This window comes from Hirundo rustica, chromosome 20, assembly GCF_015227805.2.
Source record: "Hirundo rustica isolate bHirRus1 chromosome 20, bHirRus1.pri.v3, whole genome shotgun sequence".
In the NCBI taxonomy this organism is placed as follows: domain Eukaryota; kingdom Metazoa; phylum Chordata; class Aves; order Passeriformes; family Hirundinidae; genus Hirundo; species Hirundo rustica.
In genome coordinates this window covers 1,990,327-2,012,261 of record NC_053469.1, presented here as the reverse complement: position 1 = coordinate 2,012,261, position 21,935 = coordinate 1,990,327, and the positions used below count along the sequence as shown (strand labels likewise).

At 49.6% G+C, this 21,935-nt stretch overlaps 1 protein-coding gene across 2 annotated transcripts; it reads left to right on the top strand.

Moving 5' to 3' along the window:
* The first annotated feature begins 1,495 nt into the window (after nt 1-1,495).
* Nucleotides 1,496-21,923, top strand: GSN (gelsolin). 2 transcript variants are annotated; one of them, XM_040083569.2, is made up of 17 exons: nt 1,496-1,583; nt 13,387-13,588; nt 14,101-14,255; nt 15,084-15,245; nt 15,450-15,599; nt 15,841-15,930; nt 16,810-16,942; nt 17,160-17,248; nt 17,561-17,776; nt 18,337-18,470; nt 18,937-19,027; nt 19,218-19,388; nt 20,013-20,187; nt 20,465-20,589; nt 20,752-20,829; nt 21,252-21,312; nt 21,547-21,923. In XM_040083569.2, the coding sequence occupies exons 2-17, from the start codon at nt 13,396-13,398 to the stop codon at nt 21,714-21,716; spliced, it is 2,193 nt and encodes a 730-aa protein (XP_039939503.1). In that variant the 5' UTR covers nt 1,496-1,583; nt 13,387-13,395; the 3' UTR covers nt 21,717-21,923. The 2 variants fall into 2 exon arrangements, with proteins under 2 accessions (XP_039939503.1, XP_039939504.1); XM_040083570.2 differs by lacking the exon at nt 1,496-1,583 and adding an exon at nt 11,984-12,254.
* The last annotated feature ends 12 nt before the right edge of the window (nt 21,924-21,935 follow it).

Below are 21,935 nucleotides of genomic sequence, written 5' to 3'. Positions count from 1 at the left end.
TGGAGGTATTGTTGGTGGCATAGAAACGGTTTTTGTGAGAGCCCATGGCAGGGTGGCACTGTCTCGGTACAGTGCCCCTCTCAAGAACACAAGACAGTTCTCTGATTACAGGATGGAGAGGGCAGAAGAAAAACAACAGCTGTCTGTGGCCTGCCTGCCTGTCTTAGATTTACCACAACTCACTGGTAGTGTCGGGGAAAAGCTCCATAAAAAAATGCAGGGAGTTATAAATTTCTATTGTTTGAGAGTGCCGTTGGAGATGTTGACTCGCTCTCAGATTTTTTGTTACACATGATGTTCCTCATAAAATGCTTCCTGCTAAATTGCTCTTAAGGATCACGTTCCTTTCTCCAGCTCCAAACACAACAACCACGGGAGGGATGAGTGTGCTCTGTGTGATATTCCCAAGCATGTCAGCCATAAGGTCCGTGTCTTCATGTGTGCTTAACAATATTCAAGTAATTCATTGTTACACCAGACTTCTTAGGAGCTTAAATGGGTTATCTAACCAACAATTATGACTTGTTACCCGTGTCATCCCAATTTGTTCCCCAGATCTCTACTCACACAGTGCCCAGGGGCGCTCACTGTTGCAAGGAGGATGTTCTGAGGTACATTGCAGCTGGCGAGCATCAAAACTGGGCCAAGAAATCATCTGTACACATTTATCTGTGCATCCACACGTTCATGGCCTGCAGCACTGGCTGCAGGGACAGCGTGACTATAAATAGGTGACAGGAAGGAAGAGGTCACTGGCCTCCAGGGCTGGTGCCAGCAGTGCTGCCCGTCCTCCCTCCCTCGGGATCGGGGTGTGCACGGGCACTGACAGCTCCCAGCCCAGGGAGATGGGTTATTGGGACATCCTGCACTGCATCCTAGAGTGATGTTTGATTAACGACTGACATCCATAAGAGACTACTATGGGCTCCCTGTTCGTGTTGTTTGGTGCGGACATACCAATAACCACTTGAAAATTACAAAAACAAGCAATGAAATTCATGTGACAAGGCGTTAAAACATGATCTGGAATTGAAGAGGTGGGAAGATGTGGCAGCCGAAGGGCAGGAGAGGCCCGGCCGTGCAGGGACTCAGGGACACGCGGGTGGCCGAGGGGCTGGGCGGGGACGGCTGGTACCGGCACCGTGTCTGCCTGAGGGCTGCGGGTACCTGGGCCAGGTAAACTGTGCCCGGGTACCTGCGCCCAGGTGAGCCGTGCCAGGTAAACTGTGCCCGGGTACCTGTGCGGGATACCCGTGCCCAGGTGAGCCGTGCCGGAGTACCTGTGCCTGGGTACCTGTGCCCAGGTGAGCCGTGCCGGGGGTAACTGTGCCCAGGTACCTCTGCTCGGTGTACCCGTGCCCAGGTGAGCCGTGCCGCGGTCCTGGTGCCCATGTCCCGGTCCCCGTGTCCCCGTGTCCCGGTGCCCGTGTCCCCGCGGTCCCGGTGCCGCGCCCAGGGAGGCGGGCGGCGGAGCGGAGGCGGGGGAGCTCCGGATCCCGCCCCTGGGGCTGCCCGGCTCTGCCCGGCCCTGCCCTGCCCTGCCCGGCCCCGCAGCCGCCTGTGCCCGCGAGTGCCAGCACCAGGTAGGGCCGGGAGCGGCTGCCGGGGCTTTCCCCGGCTCCTCGCCGCACGGCCGGGCGGAGGGATCGGGGGCTCGGGGGGACGGAGGGAGGGGGCCGCGGGGCCCGGTCCTGTCCCCGCTCCCGTCCCGGGGCGTTTCCTGCGGCATCTGCGAGGCTCTGCCAGGCCGTGCCGGGCTCCGCGGGAGCGCTGCCGCCCTGGAGCGGTTCCCGTCCCGCGGGGCCGGAGGGGCGGAGGGGCCCCCGCAAGCCCGGTGCGCTCTGAACGCAGTGGAAGCGCTGCGAGTGGTGATGGGAACAGCGGGGGCTTGTTTGTTTTGTTCTTTGCCTGGGGGAAGAATGTTTGAAAGCTCTGAATAGAAATTCAAAAAATGTAGACACTGAAAACATATTTAAAATGTTTCCTAGGAAGAGTGTTAAAAAAAAAGTTATGGGGATGACTTGTTTCAAGGAGGCCTCATTAGTAAGTAGATCCCTCTCGGAATAAAACTGCTTTGAATGTTATTTGCTCTTGGATGTAAAAAATCCGACTTTGCTAACAAGGATTATACTAGCATCGTTTCCCCTTAAGTCTCTTATTTTTCTTACTGATCATTACAATTTCCATTTTCCACTACCAACTCTGCATGATGCAAGTTTATCGGCAAAGAAAAGATTTCCTTTATTTCCTCTGGGGGAGTAGAGCATGGCTCAGCTCAGGGTGTCCTGCTCTGGAGTCAGAGGGGGTGGGGGTTCCTTAAATGCCTCTCCTCCTTCGGGTTTCTCCAACTGTTTTGCAGAATACCTTATAACATCCATCTGGAAAAACGAAGTGAAACCTGAGTACTGAGGAATGGGTCTCTCACAGGCTATTGCAGCTGGCTCCTCTTGGCCAGGAGACAGTTTATCCCATAGTTTGTCCCACGGAGAGGTGGGAGATGGAAGCTTAGCCTGTGCAGGAGCAGAGAGAAGCAGAAGTCAGCCCCGTTTAACATCTGCTCCGTGGGATGGGTGCTGCTGGCATCGCCACCGCCTCCCTGCCCACCCCACTGCCTGGGCTTGCTGTGGTTCCAGGCTCTGGCTGAGCTCCATCCATCTCCAGAGCGGATAATGGGAATGCTGGCCTGTGCTCAGGCACCAGCCAGGGTGTCAGTGTTCATCTCTGCCATCACCAGGCTTGCTCCGTGGGTTTCACTGGAATTCAGCATGAAGACAGGGTGGGAATTTTAGTTACACCTTGTTAGTGACGTGGTGAGAACATGAAATGTTACATGTTTAAAGACAGGGAGAGATTTTCCAGTGGTTGTTTGAGAGTTCGGCTGAGTTTTAGTGAGAGCCGAGTACCTGCAGTGTCCCCAGAGGAATGACTCCGGCTCTTGGCAGAGTGGAGGCTTTCTCTGGCTGGATGAAATTCCGGTGCTATGGGGAAAACAGTGGGGAAATGGAACCAGCCATCAATCTTTGGCTGCTTCTGAATGTCGAAAGGGTGACAAAGCAGAAATGCTGCTGCTGCTGCTAGTTTAAGTTGGATTTCACAGGCACAAATCCAACACGTTGTGAATTTGTTCCTTTCATCACCAAAGCGGGGATGGGAGCACTCTGCAATCCAGGTTCGTGGCTCTGATAATGTTACCAGGGGGGATTGCTGCCAGCTCTGGCTAAAAGGCTGCCTGATGTGTTCCAGTGCAGGGCTGGTTTTGTACGGATTTTGATAATTTTGGGAGCGCTGCAGCCACGTCCAGCGTTGGTGGTGTGGGCAGCAGTGTCACTGAGCCCCTGTGCCAGGGAAGGGGTCGGGAGCTTCCTCTGGGACAGGGAGCAGCAGCTTCAGCTGCTGACCCAGACTGAGCCACTGCTTTCCCCCATCCCATATTCAGATAAAATAACTTCTTGTTGTAGCTTGGTTGTTTTACAAAATTCTGGTGGGAACCAAACCATTTTTAAAATAGCCCTGTGACGTATTTAGTGCTCAGGATTTGTATCTGCTTTCAGCTCACTTACAAATACAAGCTTTCCATTTTAATCCAGTCCCAGACATTAGTGTTGCTGCTGAGTGGCATGTATGGGAAAGAGGATTTCGGACAGAAATGTGCAGCTTCACAAAACAGCTATTTCTTTGTTTTGCTTTGGAGCCTGGAGACCTAAAGAAACTTTTTTTTGTTCTTTAAGCTGAGGTGATCGAGTGTTGCAGCTTGGTTGCAGTAAAGCAGAACATGGTGAAACACAGATATGAAATAGCTTGGGTACAATAACTCCTGCCTAGAGAGAAGCAGCTGCTCTTGTTTTCTGTTCCCTTCCACAGCACTCGGGAATTGTCATGTGAATAATCAAGTTCTGAGTGTGTCTCTGCCTCTGCTCGATTATTATCAAATGTTTTTCCTGAAAAGGCAAAAGATTCTGATATGGACAATTTGTCTGTAACAAGCTGTGTATTATTTCTGTTGGTTAGCAATTGTCTGGTTCTCTGGACCAGGTTTTGATATCCCTTCTAACAATTTCAGCTGAAAAGAAAATGGTATATAGTGATATTTCATATGTTTACTTCTAATCTCTTTTGGATCTTTTAAAATTCAAGACTCAAAGGATGTCTTGTGCAGTGGCTTTCAGAGGTTCTGCGTTAGGAAGAAAACCTCGAGTTATTTTTTTTGTGAAGCTTTTGTGCAGCTCTCTGTGTACCTCTGTCACTCCATTTGTTCTGCTTCTCACAGCATTAGTTCAAGTGTGTGTCTTTTCAGTCTCTTAATCGTTAATTAATCACTTCAGACACTAAGAAGCCTAAGGGAATCAGAAAGAAGTGCTCTGGATGATTAATTCTTTTCCCATAAAAGCACTAAACTTGCTGGAGCTCTCAGCTCTGAGCCATGCTGAACTATTTTTCCTGTGTCGGACACGAGCTCCCTAGGTGGGGATAGCGCACAGCTATTGAGCCGAAAGCTGGGGTTTGGCACTTCTGGAAGTGTTTTGCTGCAGGAGGCACCACAAAGCCGTGGGAGAAGGGAATGCAGCCGGAGACAGCCCCGGGGCACAGCAGAGCTGTCACGCTGGCTCAGCACCGTCTCACAGCAGATGTTTGCACAGAGATGGGAATGGAAAAGCGCTCAGCTCCGTCCTTGTGACTTTGGCAGTCGGGACGTGTTTGATCAGGGGCTTCTGACTCCGTTTGGATATTTCAGTGAGCAGGAGAAAGGTAAATGAACCGCTGGTGTGAGTGTCTGAGCACCGCGTGTGCACCAGGCCTGGATTTCAGAGATTTTGCCTCTGCCTCATCTCTGCTTCCCAAGGAGCCACAGGCGTTGGCAGATTTTCGATATTTACACTGTGTCCTACACCCTGATAGCCAGTTGCACCCATGACCAGGGCAGGTTCATCAGACCTCTTATCAGCTGTCAGACACTGCCAGGTGCCTCTGCAGTGCAGCAGGGTGTTCCTACCCCCGGGATCCACTGCTCTGTGTGCCCGTGGCAGCAGGGAAGCGCTGGGAATGCCTCCCTTGGGCAGCGCGGGGCTGGCTGTGTCCGTCAGTCCATGCGCCCTGCCCGTCCAGGGGTGTTCCAGAGCTGCCTCTTCCCGTGGCACTGATAATGCCAGCAGAGATGAAATCAGGCCAGACAGTCCAGTAAATGTCAGCCCAGTACTTCTCACCTGCTCAGGGAAGGAAAGTGCGGGCAGAGAAGTCAGGACAGGCGGTAGCAGCCTGTCTCAGCAGGACGGCCAGGTATTTATCTCTGATTATCCACTGATGATGCATTTGAGAGGTTAAATAGTGCTCTGACATGAGTGGGCTTAAACAGAGCTCTGCAGTGCTGGGCCGTCTGGAAATGCCAGCTTGGGATGGCACTGCTGGATCCCGGCCCCTCAGGGAGCCTGGTGGTGCCCGCTGGCACGGGAGGGGTCGATTTGCTTGTTGTTCTGAGAATCTCACACTGCCCTCTGCAGAGCGACCTTTATTTTACTTCATTCCGTCTCCCCAGCTGTGGGACTTGGTGAGCAGTGCTGTTCTTAGTCAGGGTATTCCAGGCTGTCAGGTTTTTGTGATCAAAATTTGGGATGTGACGGTGTCTGCATGGAAGGGTTAGGTGGTATGGACTCTGAAGATTTATATATATTTTTTTCCCTTTTGCCTGTTTTAAAGTGTTATTTTCTGACTATAGTCTGTGGTTTTGGTCTTTTCTCTCTTTTTTTTTTTTTTTTTTTTTTTTTTTTTTTTGTTCCTCATTCACCTCCCATTGAGAACCTGGAGAGCTGGAACTGATCTCAGCTGAGTCCCAGCACAACTGGAGTGGGAGAAACAACAGTTTGTATTGGGGCAGTCTGGCAGTGGGACGCGGTCCAAACCCAAAGTTTAGACATATGTTATTTACTCAGTGTTTCCACATGCAGTAAAAGTACAGCTACAATTCAGAACAGCATCTTTAAAACACTGGAGGAAATGAATCATCCCAGGATCTCTCAAGATGGACGGAGGCTGCGGCAGTGAGCGCTGACACCGTGAGGACTTTCCCTTCTTTCGGGCTGTCTGCTCTGACAATCCTTGTGCTTCCTCCTCAGCAAGGCCTGAATCCTGCTTGAAATGAAATGAGATGAAATTAAACCCTCCCCTGTTAATCACGTAGCTCCGAGGAAGAAGGGATCATTTTGGCATGTGTGTTTCCAGCGTTGCCCTCTTGTGGCTGTGCCCGGTGCGATGGGAGCTCCGAGCATTCCTGCTGCTAGTTTTTGTTAATCCTGAGTTGCCTCGTGTCTTGCAGAGGTTTTTGACGTGGAAAGTTGAATTCTGCGTGGAGCTGATGTGGAAGGCAGGAGCTGATGGCTCCCACTGGCCCTGTGGTGACACCAGAGCTGCCGTGCCCTGTCACTGTGGCATCAGCAAAAATAATTTCTGTGCTTTTTTGCTTACTTATACTCAACCCACGAGAAACAATGACTCCTAAGTCCTGTCATGCCGTTGCCTGAGCCTGATGCTGCACGAGGAGTGCAAGGCCACGCTCCGTGCTTCCCTTTCGGACTTGTTTTAGGCCACCTCTGCTGCTTTCCAGCCTTTCTCTGGCAGTAACGTGCTGCTCTGTTCCTCTTGGTGTCATGGATCACAGATTGAACAACTTCTGTGCTGCAGAGGAATGTATCAGCTTGTTCTCTGGGGAAGGAGAGTTTGCATAAAGTTGCAGTTGATGTCCCCTGAACAGGCAGGACCTGGAGACTGGAGGAAGAACATCTGTGTCATTTCCCTGCAGCTGACCACAGGCATGTGTTCACTGCCTTCCACAACGTGTTCTGCCTGTCACCAGCAGCTCTCTCTCTGGGACATCATTGGGGAGGTAGTCATATTTTAATGTGCTGGTTTATGTCTTATGTGTTACATAAGCACTCCTTAAATATTTTTTTCAGCGCTGAACAATGATTTGTGGTGGTGCATAAGTCAGGATTTGTTTTTGCTCCCCAGTGAATGAAAGTGGTCGGTGCTTTCCACTGACCCAGCCTTCCCTGTGCTTTGTGTGCGTTTAAGTGCATGATTCAGCTCTCACTTATGCTCAAGGCAGGGCTCTGAACCAGCTGATTGTATCAGCAGATTTTCTCTGGGTGTGTTTCAGATGGCAGACCTGTCTAATCTCCAAAGCTTTCTCCTGTGGAAGTAATATTCTCCCCAACTTACATCACTGCAACTGAGAGGAAACTCAGGTTTTTGTGTTGAAGTTTTCTGCCTGGGGTGCGTGGGGCTGGAAGCTCTGTGTTTACTAAGTGGGTTGTATTCAAAAGGTACAGAACCCAGAATAGAGCTGATGTGACTCACAGTGCAAACAAACAGCTGGAAAAAGTGAACAATACTCAAATCTTCTGGGCCTTCTAACTTGCTCAGTGGTTCAGTAGGATTCTTAACAAATGTAAAAAACCTACTTGCCAGTTGCACAGCTAATTCTGGACTTCGTGTCCTGGACTCTTGATCTGAGTTAAACAACTCAGTTTGAATTTTTTTTTTTTTTTTGGATTTGTGGCTTTTCTGTTAAGATGTAGCTGCAGGAAATGCCATTAACTGTGCTGCTCCGCCTACAGGGAGCTGAAATAGTTTATGGAGTCACCATGGCTGGGGAAGGGGGAGGCTGTCCCATGCCAGTTTTTTCTTAATCCCAAATAACCTTTGTTTACTGGCTTCTTCAAGGGATGGAAGGAAAGGACTTGGGTTTAGTTTTGTATATATATGAATTTAGGGCTGTCTGGAGACTGAAAACTGAGCTAATCCATCATTTAAGATATTTTTCAATGCCTGTTCCCTTGGTAACAAAGCTGAAGTCCTGCTAGAGTTATTTTCAATGGTTTACTGAAGAATTATTGATATTCTATACTGGTTTGGCAGGGAATTTGAAGGAATAAACAAATATTTCCATTTTCAGGGTGTGCTGTCATTGCTGTGGATCCTGTGCTAAACTTTCTCCGTGTTCAGCAGCGTCATGTCCTGAGTTTTGGACTGTCAGAACTCAAGTGATCCTGTGCTATTCCCTCTCACAAGCGCTGTAAATGCATCAGAGTTTTTATGGGGCAGCAACAGATCAGAGAATAAAGAAATGGCTCCGTGGGTAGTCAGACATTGTAGACTGTGTTCAAAGTGCACAAAGAGCTGAACCTGAAGCAAGCAAATAACTTTATTGGGGTTTGTGTTTGTGTGATCTCTTCAGTGTCGCTGTTTCAGACCTGTGGAATGCAGCCCTTGCTCTGGGCTGTTGCTGTGGCAAGTACAGCCTGTAGATTTCCTCGGATTGATCGTGCCAGGAGGATTATACCTCTTTGCCTCTTGCAAAACAAGGACTTAGGGTTTTGCTGTTGATGCAGCAGAAATACTTCGGTGATTTACCTCGTCTGGCACTTGGTATAGGCAGTCTGCAATGCTGTGAGATAAGGGACGCTTTCTCTTTTGAGGACATATATTTTTGTTTATTTGGAGCAGTTCTTATTCCCCATGTCTGGCAAATAAATAAAAAGAAAGAGAGGGTTAGTTGGGTGGAAATGCAAATGTTTGCCCCCGAGGTGCAATAAGGATTGGTGCACAAGGGGCATTTTTGCAGCATGACCGTAGTGTGGATACAGACTCTACTCAGATTTACTGTTCTCCTCATATTTAAGAAACTCAGTCTGTATTTGCAGGTTATTTTGATGTTGTGCAAGTGTCGTCCATTAAAATCAAAAATCCAGCCTTTGCCATGTAGAAAGGCAGGAATTGGTCCAGCAGTGAGCAGCAGGTGGTTTGGATGCCGTGTGGTGAAATGTTGTGTTGGCTGCAGCCCTTCCTGTGTGGGTTTTGTTTATGCAGCAAATTTAGACAAATTATCTGAACCCATCATGAGCTGACGCTGGAGCTGCAAATGAGCACAACCACATGGGGATGTGGGCTGCCCTTGTTTCTGTCTCATTTAATTCAGCCAAGCTTTCCTGAGCAGCCCTGGGCAGGTGAGTCCTGACTATATTTGTGGGTGTATTCTGGTGTGAATTGCCACAAATTATTACAAATTAACCGGGCCTCACAAAAAATATTGTGCTCATTTTTCTCTTGGTAGTGGGCAGTTGCTGAATGAAATAAAGATTTTCTTTCTTTCCCTGCTGTGAGTATTGGGTGACACTGTCTTGTAAGAAAGTTACTTTAGCTCCATCATTAAGCTTTAGATGGTGGTAGGTGTGAAGATGTGAGAGTGTATTTGATGTGGCCGAACCGCACATTAATTATTCCCTGTAATGGATTTTGCAGTGGGATGAGGCAGAGTAAGAGATTCCAGGCTCAGTGTCCACAGGTTTTTCCCGAAGGGAACAGGGCACTGCTCTCAGTATGGTTGTGCTGGGCAGTGCAGAACTGGGCAGCTCCTTGGCAGAAATTCAGAGGAGAGTGGGCACAAATGGCCACAGTGCTGCTGTGTCAGTCGGTGAGGGCAGAGGGGACCGTGGCCGATGAGGGGGAGGCACGGCCACAGGGATGAGTGAGCACAGCAGAAATGAAGAATTTAGGGAGGGAGGCAATGAGAGCTGTTTGCTGCAAGCTGCAGGCCGGAATAGGAAAGGTGGTTTGGGTTGGATCGCAGGAGAGACAGGAGCTGAGTCCCAGATTGGAGGCGGCAGAAGCTGCAGCAGCAGTCGGAGTTTGTACAGCACCACAGCAGGGTCAGGATTGCTGAGCACAGGGACTGGGGGCCTCTCTGCCTGTTCTGGCCTTCCCCCCGAAGCAAATGCCTTCCAGCCTCGGGGAGATCATTCCACACTTCCCTGGCTGCCATTGGTCTGTGGGCCAGACACAGACTTTGATCAGTGTGTCGCCTTTCCTGTGGTGCTGGATGCCCGGGAGCAAATCCCTGGGATTGTTCCTGCAGGCCAGACTCCATCCCGGGCTGGCCTGTCCTGCTGGTGTGACTGCACATCTGGAGATAATGAACTTGTTGTCTTCCAGTGGTTGCTCAAATCATTGGACTAATTTTCCTGAGTTCTTGTTTCCATCACTGTGGAGCCAAGTGTCATTTAGCTGATCCCTCTGCACTGACATCCTGCATTCGAAGCCCTTTCCTTGTTTTCCTTAAACAACTTTCCTTTGCATAAGACATTGGCTGTGTACAGCATCCTTTCTGGGACCAAGCGGGACACTTTTATTAACAGCAGCTTGAAAAGTGCCTGTTTTCCATGCCTGCATCAGGACACCCTTTTCAGTAGGGCCCTGGCGATCTCAGCTGGCAAATACCCTCAGGACACTGTCCAGAGCAAACATTTCTGGGGCTTGATTTAACAATGCAACACTTGCTGCCAGCAGTAATAACCCAAACCATCTGTTGGGGTAGATTTACACCGATTCCCTCCAGGAATCGGTGTAAATTAATTCACTTTATGAAAGAAGACTATAATATACAATTTATGCACTGCAGCACTCTTTCCATTTTTTGCCTGTATTTACATATTGCAATGCAAGCTTGGACGTAGAAAATGCCAAATTAACTAGAATACTAAATAAATGTTTTTTCAAAAATATTGTATTTGTATATATCTGCAGATTACAGTATCCTACAGTGGGATGTTAACAAAGACGATTATCCTGGGTCTTTGTGCTGTCAGTCTGTGAGGTTTGCCCAGTTGTGGCACTATACAGGTATTTAATTTAGTAATAAAAAGTGCAGGGTATTTTTCCATTTGGAAAGGACCCATCTCTTTCAAATGTTATGCAACCAAGTCATTTTGGTTTGGGTTTGCTGGAGCTGCCAAAGCCTTTCACAGCTGCCTTCCTTGGAGTCAAGGTTCCAACATGTTTTTCACTGAGACTGAGACCTCTGACACTCTGAACTTCCTTCACAGAGACCAGAAATACCAGCAGCACTAGCGCATTGTTTTTATTGTCTGTTTCAGTTTGAGACTTTCCAGTGAAATTTTTGAAGGTGCATTGCCAAGGTGACATTTCAAATTAAAATGCATCAGCTTGGACAAGAGAGCAGCAGAGCGTTCTCGGGAGAGAGGGAAAGAAAATATCCTCATGGAGAGTGGGGAAAGCAAAGCAGGGTCTGCTCTTTCCTTCGTGGAAGTTTGTTGTGGAATTTTATGGGTGGAGGGTTTGGCCCCTTATTTAAGAATCTTTTGAGAGATTCTGACCGTGGGAAGCTCAGCCTGTCAGGAATTCTCCCTGGGTGTATTGAGAGCAGAGGTGCCCAGCAGCACAACTCCACATTGTGCGGCTGCTCCGCTCCTGAGGGCCACGGGGAAAGGTTCCTGCACAGCTCTGGAAAACGTGATAGACGAACTTGCTGCAGCATGAGATGGTTGGAGGAATAATCTCTTTATTGGTGGCAGCTTGTTGATGTGCTACAATCAGCCCCGTTGTAATTCCTTTGGGCTGAGTAGGTTTGATGGCTGTTGTGTTCCTGTCACCGGGTGTTGCTGCACCCTCAGAAATACTTGGTTGTGAAACGATTGGATTACTGAATGAGCTTTTGTTCTGTCACCTACCAGACTCTGAATGCTCTGTTGTGAAGCCGGGAGCTGAAATCCATCAGCGCATCCCCAAACCCTCCCGCGTGGTTACTGACAGTGGCGCGTGTGGAGGCAAAGCAGGGGCTGAACTCTGCTCCTCTGACGAGTTCAGGGAGCTGAGGCTGCATCCCCCCATCCTCAGGTTGCTCACTTGAATCCTTGTCTTCCCCAAAGTCTCTTTCCCTGCATCCACTGCCAGCTGGAGCCGCCGTGCCGTTCCTCTGCGTCTCATCAACCTCGCGGCTCTCGGCTGACAGAACGTTGCCTCCGCTGCTGATGTCTCTGAATTTCTCCTTGCGAGGGGAGGTTTGGCCCGTGTGACCCTGACTGCGCTGTCGGTAATGGATCGCACATTGTGCTGGGCTCCGGGCTCTGGGAGAGGCCGGAGGAGGCTCTGGGATTCCAACAGGATTGTTTGCACAAACGCGTTACGCCCCTGTGCTGCCGAGGGGGTGGGTGTGTTTGTCCCCGATAAAAGATTGGCTTCTGCCCTTCATCTTCCCCAGCAGCCGGAGGAGCAGGGAGCTGGGACTCGCCACAGCTCTGCGGGAGGAGGGAGAAGCCCGTTTGCTCCCAGAAATGGGCAGAAAGGACTTCAATTATCTTTTGCTCACCATTTTCTGCACAATGGCTCTGAAGCTGAGCTGTGTCAGCTCCATGTCTGTGGCAGGGCTGGGATATGTTGTTACAGCAGCTGTTGTGCTTTCAGCTGTGGTAAGTGATGAACATCACGATTAAACACTGATAAACTGCTGCTTCCAGATACTTACAGAAGACCCTCTCCTTTAACTCTTTGTCAGGGTTTTGCCCAGTTTTTAGTGGGAATTTGGGAGGATTCAGGCTGACTGGAATCACGATGATAAAGTTCATTCTTTTCCGTCTTTGATATCTGATTTAAGCTTAGGAATCCCTTCGATACCTAACTTGCTATTTTGCTTTCTAGTCTATAACATTCTTTATTTCTGCCTTGAAAACAGCATATTTTATGTGTGTCCATCAGCTGCTGTGAACATCTTCTTTGTCAAAGTACTGAATGCTTCTAATGGAATATTGCAATGTTTTTTTCCCTGTTACCTGATAGCACGCGAAGGCATGATGTGATCGATGGACTGACTTCATTGCCAATACGCCAGAAGTGTTTTATTTCCTTCCAGAATTATCAGTGTGAATTCTTTTATAAGAGAGGAAAGTGTTCATCATGTTTGTTAAAAAAAACAAAGGATATTGCACCAGGTTGATATATTGCATAAGTATGGCAACAAACATATTAAACCAAAATTGCAATGTCCTTAGGACAGGATGTTGTGTAAATTAATGTGTCCTACAAGGGAGCAGTTAAAGTAACAGGTCAGAACAGAAGAGCTTTAAGAAACCTGTTAATTACCTGAATATTCAATGATATTCACAGCATTTTCCATTTGTCTTTAGAAAACCTGTAAATCATGTTTGTGCAGGATGTACAACGTGTGGAGTTAAAAGGGGTTTCTTTCTGACAGCCTGGATTGTCAAGCTTCACTTATGAGCCATACTGAAAAGTTACAAATTAGTAAGGAAAATACAGAGATTAAAATCCAGAGAGAGAGACAATAGAGTCTAGAAGAGAATAAGCCAGGAGTAAACCAGGAAGTAGAGGTGATTGGAAGTGAAAATTAACAGTCATCAATGGAGAGAGATTCTTTCCACACACATCCTTATTTATTCCCCCCCCTTCAAAACTCAGGGCACAAGAAAAAAGGAAACTTTCCACTTTTTGCTTGGCGCAACAAGTAAAGAGATGAGAAGCAATTTAATTTAAATCCTTCCTTGTGCCCTGCACACTGAACAGCATCCTCTGTCTCACCCCCAGCCCGTCAGCATGGTGGAACACGCGGAGTTTTTGAAGGCTGGGAAAGAACCCGGCCTTCAGATCTGGAGGGTGGAGAAATTCGATTTGGTCCCAGTGCCAAAAAACCTGTACGGAGACTTCTTCACGGGAGATTCCTACCTGGTGCTGAACACCATCAAGCAGCGCAGCGGGAACCTCCAGTACGACCTGCACTTCTGGTTGGGTGAGTGCTGGGAGTGACCCTGAGCCTCTCTGCTCCAAGCAGGGCCGGTAAATGTTACCCAAGGAAATAAAAAGCAGCACGCTGAGAATGCAGTTCTGGGTGTAAATAGCCCTCGTCATGTCAAATATTTGCGTGGTCTCTGCAATAAAGAGTACAGCCACCTCTGATCCTAGAAACAGCTTTTCCTGGCAATAGGACAGGTAAGTCCCTGTTCTGCAGAGGTTCACTGGGAACACAGGATCTCAGGTGGAAGGTCTGGCTGAAATCCTTTCTGCCTGAAAGGAGGGAGGTCAGGTGTGCTCCTCCTGAGCAGGGAGTGGGATTTTCCCCTCCCCTAACTGCCCTCTGCAGTCCACGTCACAGAGTACCGTGCCAAGGCTTTCCCCACAGCCTGCAAACCCCAGGCTCTTTGACAATATCGCAGTGGAATCTGCTTTCCCCCCGTGCATTTGCACAGTTGGATGCACAGGCAGACCCTGCATTCCCTCGCAGTGTCTCTCTCCACGTTCCAGGTGATGAAAGCTCTCAGGATGAGCGTGGGGCTGCTGCCATCTTCACTGTGCAGATGGATGAGCACCTGCAGGGAAAGGCTGTGCAGCACCGCGAGGTGCAGGGCCACGAGTCCCCCACCTTCCTGGGCTACTTCAAATCTGGCATCAAGTACAAGGTGGGTGACAACCGACCCGAGGCTGCACGGAATGGCACCCTGCCCAATTCCCAGGAGAGCGAGAATTGCCCTTCTTCCAGTTGCTTAAAACCCATTCTCAGCCAGATGTTTTCAATGAGTTGGAGCTGCGCAGGGCGGAGAACAGCAGATCCCAGTGGGAGAGATTTGGCTGAATTAATACACAAGGAAAGCCCCAGAAAATTTTAGGAATCAAGGGTTTGTTTTTCTTCGAGAGGCAGAGGAAAGAGCAGTCCCAAGGCACCTGGAATGAATCTAAGAAGCAGCAAAGTTAGTGGGAAACGCCTACCCAGGAGATTTGATTTCTCCCCACTTGCGTAACAGTTTGACCTTGCAGTCTCTGTTCTTAGCCCACCCTCCCAGCATGTGCAATGTTTTGGTAAAGGAGATGAACACGAGTGGGAGTTACTCCTCCCTGCCATCACAATAAAGTGGGATAGAAGTGAAAACATGCACTCAAGCAGTTGTGTCTGTTAGGAATCCAAAGGCACGAGGAAAGTGATATCAGGTCACATGCTTGCAAAGTGCTCACATTTCCTCATGTCTGAGACTTCCCTGATCTTTCTGATTTGTTTATTTCCCACTCACTCCTTGTTACTTTCATTCATTTAAACTTGGTTGTGCTTTTATTGAGGGTAACTGGCAATGGGTCCTGTTGCCTGCATCGATAAATAATTCCCACTGTCTATCAGCAGAGAAAGGGAATCCTGAGTTTGGGACAATATCTGGTAGACAGGACATGTTATACACGTGGGAATACACTCTTCCCCTCGGTGCTGGTGTGAATCCTTGCTCCTGTGTTTCCCCCAGGCTGGTGGAGTGGCTTCTGGCTTCAGGCACGTGGTTCCCAACGAGGTCACTGTGCAGAGGCTGCTGCAGGTCAAAGGCAGGCGAACAGTCCGGGCCACGGAGGTCCCTGTGAGCTGGGACAGCTTCAACACAGGGGACTGCTTCATCCTGGACCTGGGCAGTGTGAGTACCACGTCAGAGGCACGTGTGGCAGAATACAAGGGGCAGGAGATGTCTGACGTTTCACATAAGGTTTTTTTGCCCCGCACTCTGCTGAAGCCATCTTGGCGCTGAGCCTCCTCAAACACTGTCATTGTTCAGTCCCAGCTGAATCCTGTCTCATCTAGAGAGGTGTTGGCACACTCTGAACTTTCTCCTTTCCCCCAGAACATCTTCCAATGGTGCGGCTCCAAGAGCAACCGCCAGGAGCGGCTGAAGGCCACGGTGCTGGCCAAGGGCATCCGCGACAACGAGCGCAACGGGCGCGCCAAGGTCTTCGTGTCAGAGGAGGGATCTGAGCGCGAGGAAATGCTCCAGGTTATTCCCTGTGTCCATTTGTCTGTGCTGGAGTGGGAGCGTGGTGTGTGCAAGAAAGGTGGGAGAGTGGTGTGTGGTATAAACACAGCTCAGTGCAGACCCGGTCCTCTGCCCCACTGGGACATCAGAGGGAATTTACAGGGCTGATCTGGAATTCTCTTCTACTCATTCTCTTGAGTGGAGTATCCAGGAAGGAAGATCTTCTTGGACTGGCTGGTAATGGTTTTGCTCTCCCTCACAGGTCCTGGGACCAAAGCCCAATTTGCCAGAAGGAGCTTCTGATGAGACCAAAACCGACACAGCCAACAGGAAGCTGGCTAAGCTCTACAAGGTAACGAGGAACCCTGACATAACTCTGGGGAGAATGGGGTGATCTTTGTGAAATTAGATGGAGGTGCAATAGCAGAGAGGAGCTGAGCTGCTCTGACTCCTAGTCCTGCCTCACTCTGCTTCTTAACAAGTTTTGTGTATGGACCTTGGTTGCTTACACTGCATGTCCACTTAACTTTCTGTTGTGTTTGTCACCACTTGTGACTGTAGTGAGACAGCTGGGACTTGCAGGAATTTTTGAGAGAGAGGTGGAGTGTGAAACAAATGAGGGAAAAAGAGAGTTTTCCTCTGTGCTGTCAGGCATTGTGCTAGGAAGGTGAGAGGAAAGAATTAGGAACAGTGAGCCTGAGAAGCAGGACCTGCCCCTTTCTAACACCCACATGAAGCCATTTGCCATGAGCTGTGTGAGTGGAGAAGTGTCCAAGACTTTTGGGGAGGAATCTTCTCTAAGCTGCCTCTGGTATCCATGGGTGAATATCTGCTAAGATGGTTTGTTAGGTGGCACTTTATGCATAAGTCAGTAAATGAATTCAGATTTTTAACCACACTTGATACAGGGAGGCTGTTCCCAGTTACCCTCCAGCTCCTGTGTGCGGTTGGTTTGCTTTAGAAGATATTTCCTTTGCACTGAGGGTATTTCCCATTTTGGAGCAATCTCTATTTGGTCCCTGCAGTATCTGCTTTGCTAGAAATACTTGAAATCTTCAGAGTAAGTGTTATGTTTTTGCCATACTGAGGTATCCTGTTCGAAAACAATAGTGCCTGCAGCAGCCAGTGCATTCAAATGGATTTCCCTTCCCCTCCCTGAGTTCTGAGCTATGGCCACGAGCAGGAGGCAGCAGAGGGTGCCTTGTGTGACCTCTGTGCTGTGTTGTCACAGGTCTCCAATGGGGCTGGGAACATGGCAGTGTCCCTGGTGGCAGATGAGAACCCCTTCTCCCAGGCAGCCCTGAGTACAGATGACTGCTTCATCCTGGACCACGGCACAGATGGAAAGATCTTTGTTTGGAAAGGTACCTGAGAGAACCAGGGGGAAAAGAATGAATATCAGAAATAGCAAGGCCGTTGTTCTCTCTCAGCCATCACAACAGGAGATTGAACAACGGTCATTTGTTATTTGGCATCATTTACCTGGAAGGCTGGGCCCTTCTACTTTTGCAAAAGGTACCTGGGACAGTTTCTTCTCTGGGTAAAAAAACCTGACCCCCTTTCTCTGTATTTCCATTAAAGGCAAAGGTGCCAACTCTGAAGAGAAGAAGGCAGCACTGAAAACAGCCTCAGAGTTCATTGACAAGATGGGTTATCCCAAACACACCCAGGTAAGGACCGGTGGCACTGGGGTCACTTTCCTGCCACGTGGGCCAGGGGCTGCAGAGCTTGGGTGGCTCAGGTGACACGCCCCTGTCGGTCTCTCAAGTAGCTCCTGTTGTGGGAGATCTGCTCTGTGGTGGGGGATTCTGCAGTGCTGCTCTTGGGCTAAAGCAGCATTTACCCCAGCACAGCTGGTAGTTGAACTTTCTTCCTCTCAGATACTCTTGCACCTTTTCCATGACCTCTTCTGAGAGTGAAAAAGAGGAGTAGATAAAGTTACTGTTCTTAGGGATATGGTTCTAAAGGCTCATTCCTTTCAGATCCAAGTCCTCCCTGAGAGTGGTGAGACTCCTTTGTTCAAGCAATTCTTCAAGAACTGGCGGGACAGGGACCAGACAGAAGGGCTGGGGCAGCCTCACGTTTCTGGCCACGTTGCCAAGATCGAGCAGGTTCCTTTCGACGCGGCCACCCTGCACAGCTCCAAGGCCATGGCTGCCCAGCACGGCATGGAGGATGATGGCTCTGGCAAGAAACAGGTCAGTGGTGGCACAATCCCTCCGGGAAGGTTTCCAAACTTTTCTTTGCTGCTTGGTGGCGTCGCTGCAGGAGCAGCAGGACGAATGGAGGCCAGAGAGCCATCAACACAAGTCGTGAGGAATTTCTGACACCAGAAATAGCAGGAGGGTCTTGAAAACCCTGCAGAAAAATGGGGTTGAGTCTGACTCCACACTTTTCCAGCATTGTGGACATGGCTTTATTCCTCCTCCTGGTTATTCTCCCCGTTGCCATCGCGTGTGTGAATGTCTTGGAGTGCCTGGGTTCGAGCACAGAAGCAGGGGTGGAGTTGGGCTTGGACGAGCTGGGGCTGTCCAGAAGCCCACGGCGGTGCCGGCCGAGGTTTGGCTGTCTAAAAACGTCCCGAAAAGCCTCTCAGCTCCGTTCGATCCAGCCCCCGGAGCGGACGGGAATTGTCGCGTCAGGTCCCGGCAGAGGGCGCGGCAGCACCGCCAGCTCCGGGACGCGGAATTCGGGGATAACGCGGGCCGGGAATGGGGAATGGGCTCGTTCTGCAGCGCCTCTGCTCCTCTCCCGCCAGATCTGGAGGATAGAAGGCTCCGAGAAGGTGCCGGTGGACCCCGCCACGTACGGGCAGTTCTACGGCGGGGACAGCTACATCATCCTGTACGATTACCAGCACGACGGGAAGCGGGGACAGATCATTTACACCTGGTACGGGACCTCTGGGGCGAGTCAGGGAACGCTGGGGCTGCGTGGGGCTGAGTCTTCAGGGAAAATCGATCACTGCTGGTTCCTGCTTCCAGAGGCTCTCTGGGGGATAAAGTTTCACCCTGGATAACTTTCCCTTGCAAACAAAACAATACCAGAGGTCTGGGGTGTTTCATTTGAAGTGGAACAATGGAGGGAATTACTGTGAGAGCTTTTTTTTTGTCCATTTCCCCCCCACCCCTGGTTATTACTCCCTTCTTTGGATCAAGCTCTGCTTATCTAGGAAATGTTCTTATCTCCCCCTGTACTCGCTGTGCTACAATAGAGGATAAGGAATTTCTCCTTTGTGTTGAATGAAGTGCTGCAGAGATTCGGTTTCCTTACCTCCTCTTGATCTCTGTGAGGTGTGTGTGTGTGTGTGTTTGGGGAAAGGCTGAGAATAAAGCCGGGATTTGGCCTTGTTCTCCAGGCAGGGCGCCGACTCCACGCAGGATGAGATTGCAACCTCTGCATTCCTCACAGTGCAGCTGGATGAGGAGCTGGGAGGCAGCCCCGTGCAGGTAAAGAGACCCAGCACAAACCAACCCCAACACTGGGGAATAAAGAATAAATAAATAAATAAATAAATAAATAAATATTAAACACCTGGCCCAGCTGGGTGCTCTGTGAATATTCCAGCTCAACAGAGCTGTAAAAGCTGTTTCTGGTTAGTCTTGTCTCAAAACTGACAGCAAGTTTCTTTTTCTTCAGAAACGAGTAGTGCAAGGGAAGGAGCCTCCTCACCTGATGAGCATGTTTGGTGGGAAGCCCTTGGTCGTCTACAAGGGTGGAACCTCGAGGGAAGGAGGCCAGACTGCACCTGCGGCAACGCGGCTGTTCCAGGTCCGCTCCAGCACCTCCGGAGCCACCCGGGCAGTGGAGGTACGTGCAGAGTCAGCCCCGGTGTTGTGTGCACAGCCCACGATGGGAATGTGACCCATGGAAGAGTTCAGTTCCCTCTGTGGAAGAGGAACTCGGGCCAGGACACAGGTGCAGAGCCCACTGCTCTGAGAGAAAACGCACACAAACGCCTCTGTGCAACAACAATGGGGAGATGAAATCCTGGTGAGGAGAGGGCAGTGCTTTATGGCTGCAGGAACTCCCCAGGTTCCCAGCTTCAAGAGGCCTGTCCTTGTTGACACAGAGGAGTTGGGGTTAATGATTGAGCAGTGTTGGTAGCAGGGACTGCTCTGCCAGGGGCTGCCCGGTGAGCTCTTAATTGTCCTGCCATAAGGACTGGCACGAGGACAGCCAGGCATTCCTGCCACGGGTCACGTGTGCCTGTCATCACACACTGAAACAGTTATTTACTCTTCCCATGTGGAAAATCTAACTCATCACTTGGATACAGGGAATATACAACACATCTGACAGCCTTACATGCTCATATGGAAAATTTTGTTTGCAGTTTATTCAACTGTAAGTTCAGGTTTGATTTTGAAGTAACAGGCTCGGTGTAGAGGATGGATGGGTACATCTGACACCTGCAGTGTTCCTTCTTTTCAGCTGGATCCTACAGCCAGTCAGCTGAACTCCAATGATGCCTTTGTCCTGAAAACTCCCTCTGCTGCCTACCTGTGGGTTGGCCAAGGAGCCAGCAACGCTGAGAAATCAGGAGCACAGGAGCTGCTGAAGATACTGGGAGCTCGCCCAGTACAGGTTGCTGAGGGCAAAGAGCCAGGTGAGGGGGTCACAGTGGAGTCTGCAATCATTTCTGTGTAGCTGCATATCCTCAGCAATTATTTCATGGATATTTTGTCTCCCAGAACAAGAAGATGTGGATATGGGCAAGAGGGGCTTCACTGGGGTATTTTCACTGTTTAACAGCACTCTCATGTACGTCTGCAGGCCATTGGGACTTTCTGACCCAGAGGAATGCTTCAGGTCCTGCCCAAACCATACCCCTGGTGTGGGTTCCGTGAACAGGAGAAGCATCAGCCTCTGTTTCTGTTTTCCAGACAATTTCTGGGCAGCCTTGGGTGGCAAAGCTCCGTACCGCACCTCGCCCCGCCTCAAGGACAAGAAGATGGACACTCACCCCCCGCGTCTCTTTGCGTGCTCCAACAAGAGCGGGCGCTTCACCGTGAGTGTCTGGGGGATTCACTCAACGTCCACCACTGGGCTGGGAGGAGCTCAGGCCCAGCTGCCCTGAGCCCCCCACACCTCATCTTTCTTGGGGTGGTTTGTCCTGTGCAAGTAAAGCGAGGCTTGAAGCCTGTGCTCATCTTAACCCTCTGTTTTGCAGATTGAAGAAGTTCCTGGAGATCTGACTCAGGATGACCTTGCCACAGATGATGTGATGCTCCTGGACACATGGGATCAGGTATGTCACGTTTGCAGGGGGACAAGAGGAGCAAAGAACAGGCACGGATTGGCTGTGGATCGAGACCTGAACCACAATAGCCAGAGGTGCTGCTGTATTACAGATTCAGCACACATCAGCCACAAGGCAACTCAGAGATGAGTTTTGATATTTGATGGAAAAATGTTCAGTCTGCTACTTTGCCCTGATATTAAACTTGTTTAGAATTTGTTCAGGGGTCTACAATTCATGTAGATAAAATGCAGGCAAAAGACTTCCCATTATTGACCAATAGAGCTTTGGTCACATTGGGCAACAACCCAGGCACACCAACACGAGGATTTTCTGGTTTGTGTCACACTCTGTTCACTGAGGCTTTATCTAAATTACCCCTTCATAAAGAGAATGATTGTTGCTGAAATAATTAATATTTTTATCTTTAGGTCTTTGTATGGATTGGGAAAGATGCCCAAGAAGAAGAAAAGACTGAGGCACTGAAGTCTGGTAATGTCACATTTTCCTCTCTGAACTATCCCTTTCTCGTTTTCCCACTGTGTGATCATGACTCACACAATTTATATTCTGACAGACACAGATAAAACTATAGGGTGGAAACTTTCAGTGGGTATTTTTGTTCGAATGGCCAATGTGAAGCTGCCTCTCTGGCAGGCGTTTAGCCCCAGTTCAGCTGCTGCTGTGCAGCCTGGTGCTCAGTGAGGTCCCTCCCTGTGTCCCCAGCCAAGCGCTACATTGACACAGACCCCTCCACGCGGGACAAGAGGACCCCGGTGACCATTGTCAAACAGGGCTTCGAGCCTCCCACCTTCTCCGGCTGGTTCCTGGGCTGGGACGATGACTACTGGGCTGTGGATCCCCTGCAGAGAGCAATGGCTGATGTGGATGTGTGAGCAATGTTTGAAACACAGCAAGTTCAGTGCCTTCGATGCCTTCAAGAGCTCCATCCTCCTGCAGGATGTATGTTAACGAGGGAATGATGTTAATAGCCAATTAGCTGTGCAATAATTTCCGAAAACAATCGTGACCAGTCATTGACCCTGCTCCTTGCTTTGATTATATTTAATACAATAAAGCTTGTATGAAATATGGGGAGAACAGAGATGGTGGGG

Coding starts and splice junctions, on each gene's coding strand:
- GSN (XM_040083570.2), top strand. CDS start 12,120: ATGGGCAGAAAGGACTTCAATTATCTTTTGCTCACCATTTTCTGCACA. Junction 15,600..15,840: donor AGCGCGAGGAAATGCTCCAG/GTTATTCCCTGT, acceptor TCTCCCTCACAG/GTCCTGGGACCAAAGCCCAA. Junction 20,590..20,751: donor ACAAGAGCGGGCGCTTCACC/GTGAGTGTCTGG, acceptor TCTGTTTTGCAG/ATTGAAGAAGTTCCTGGAGA.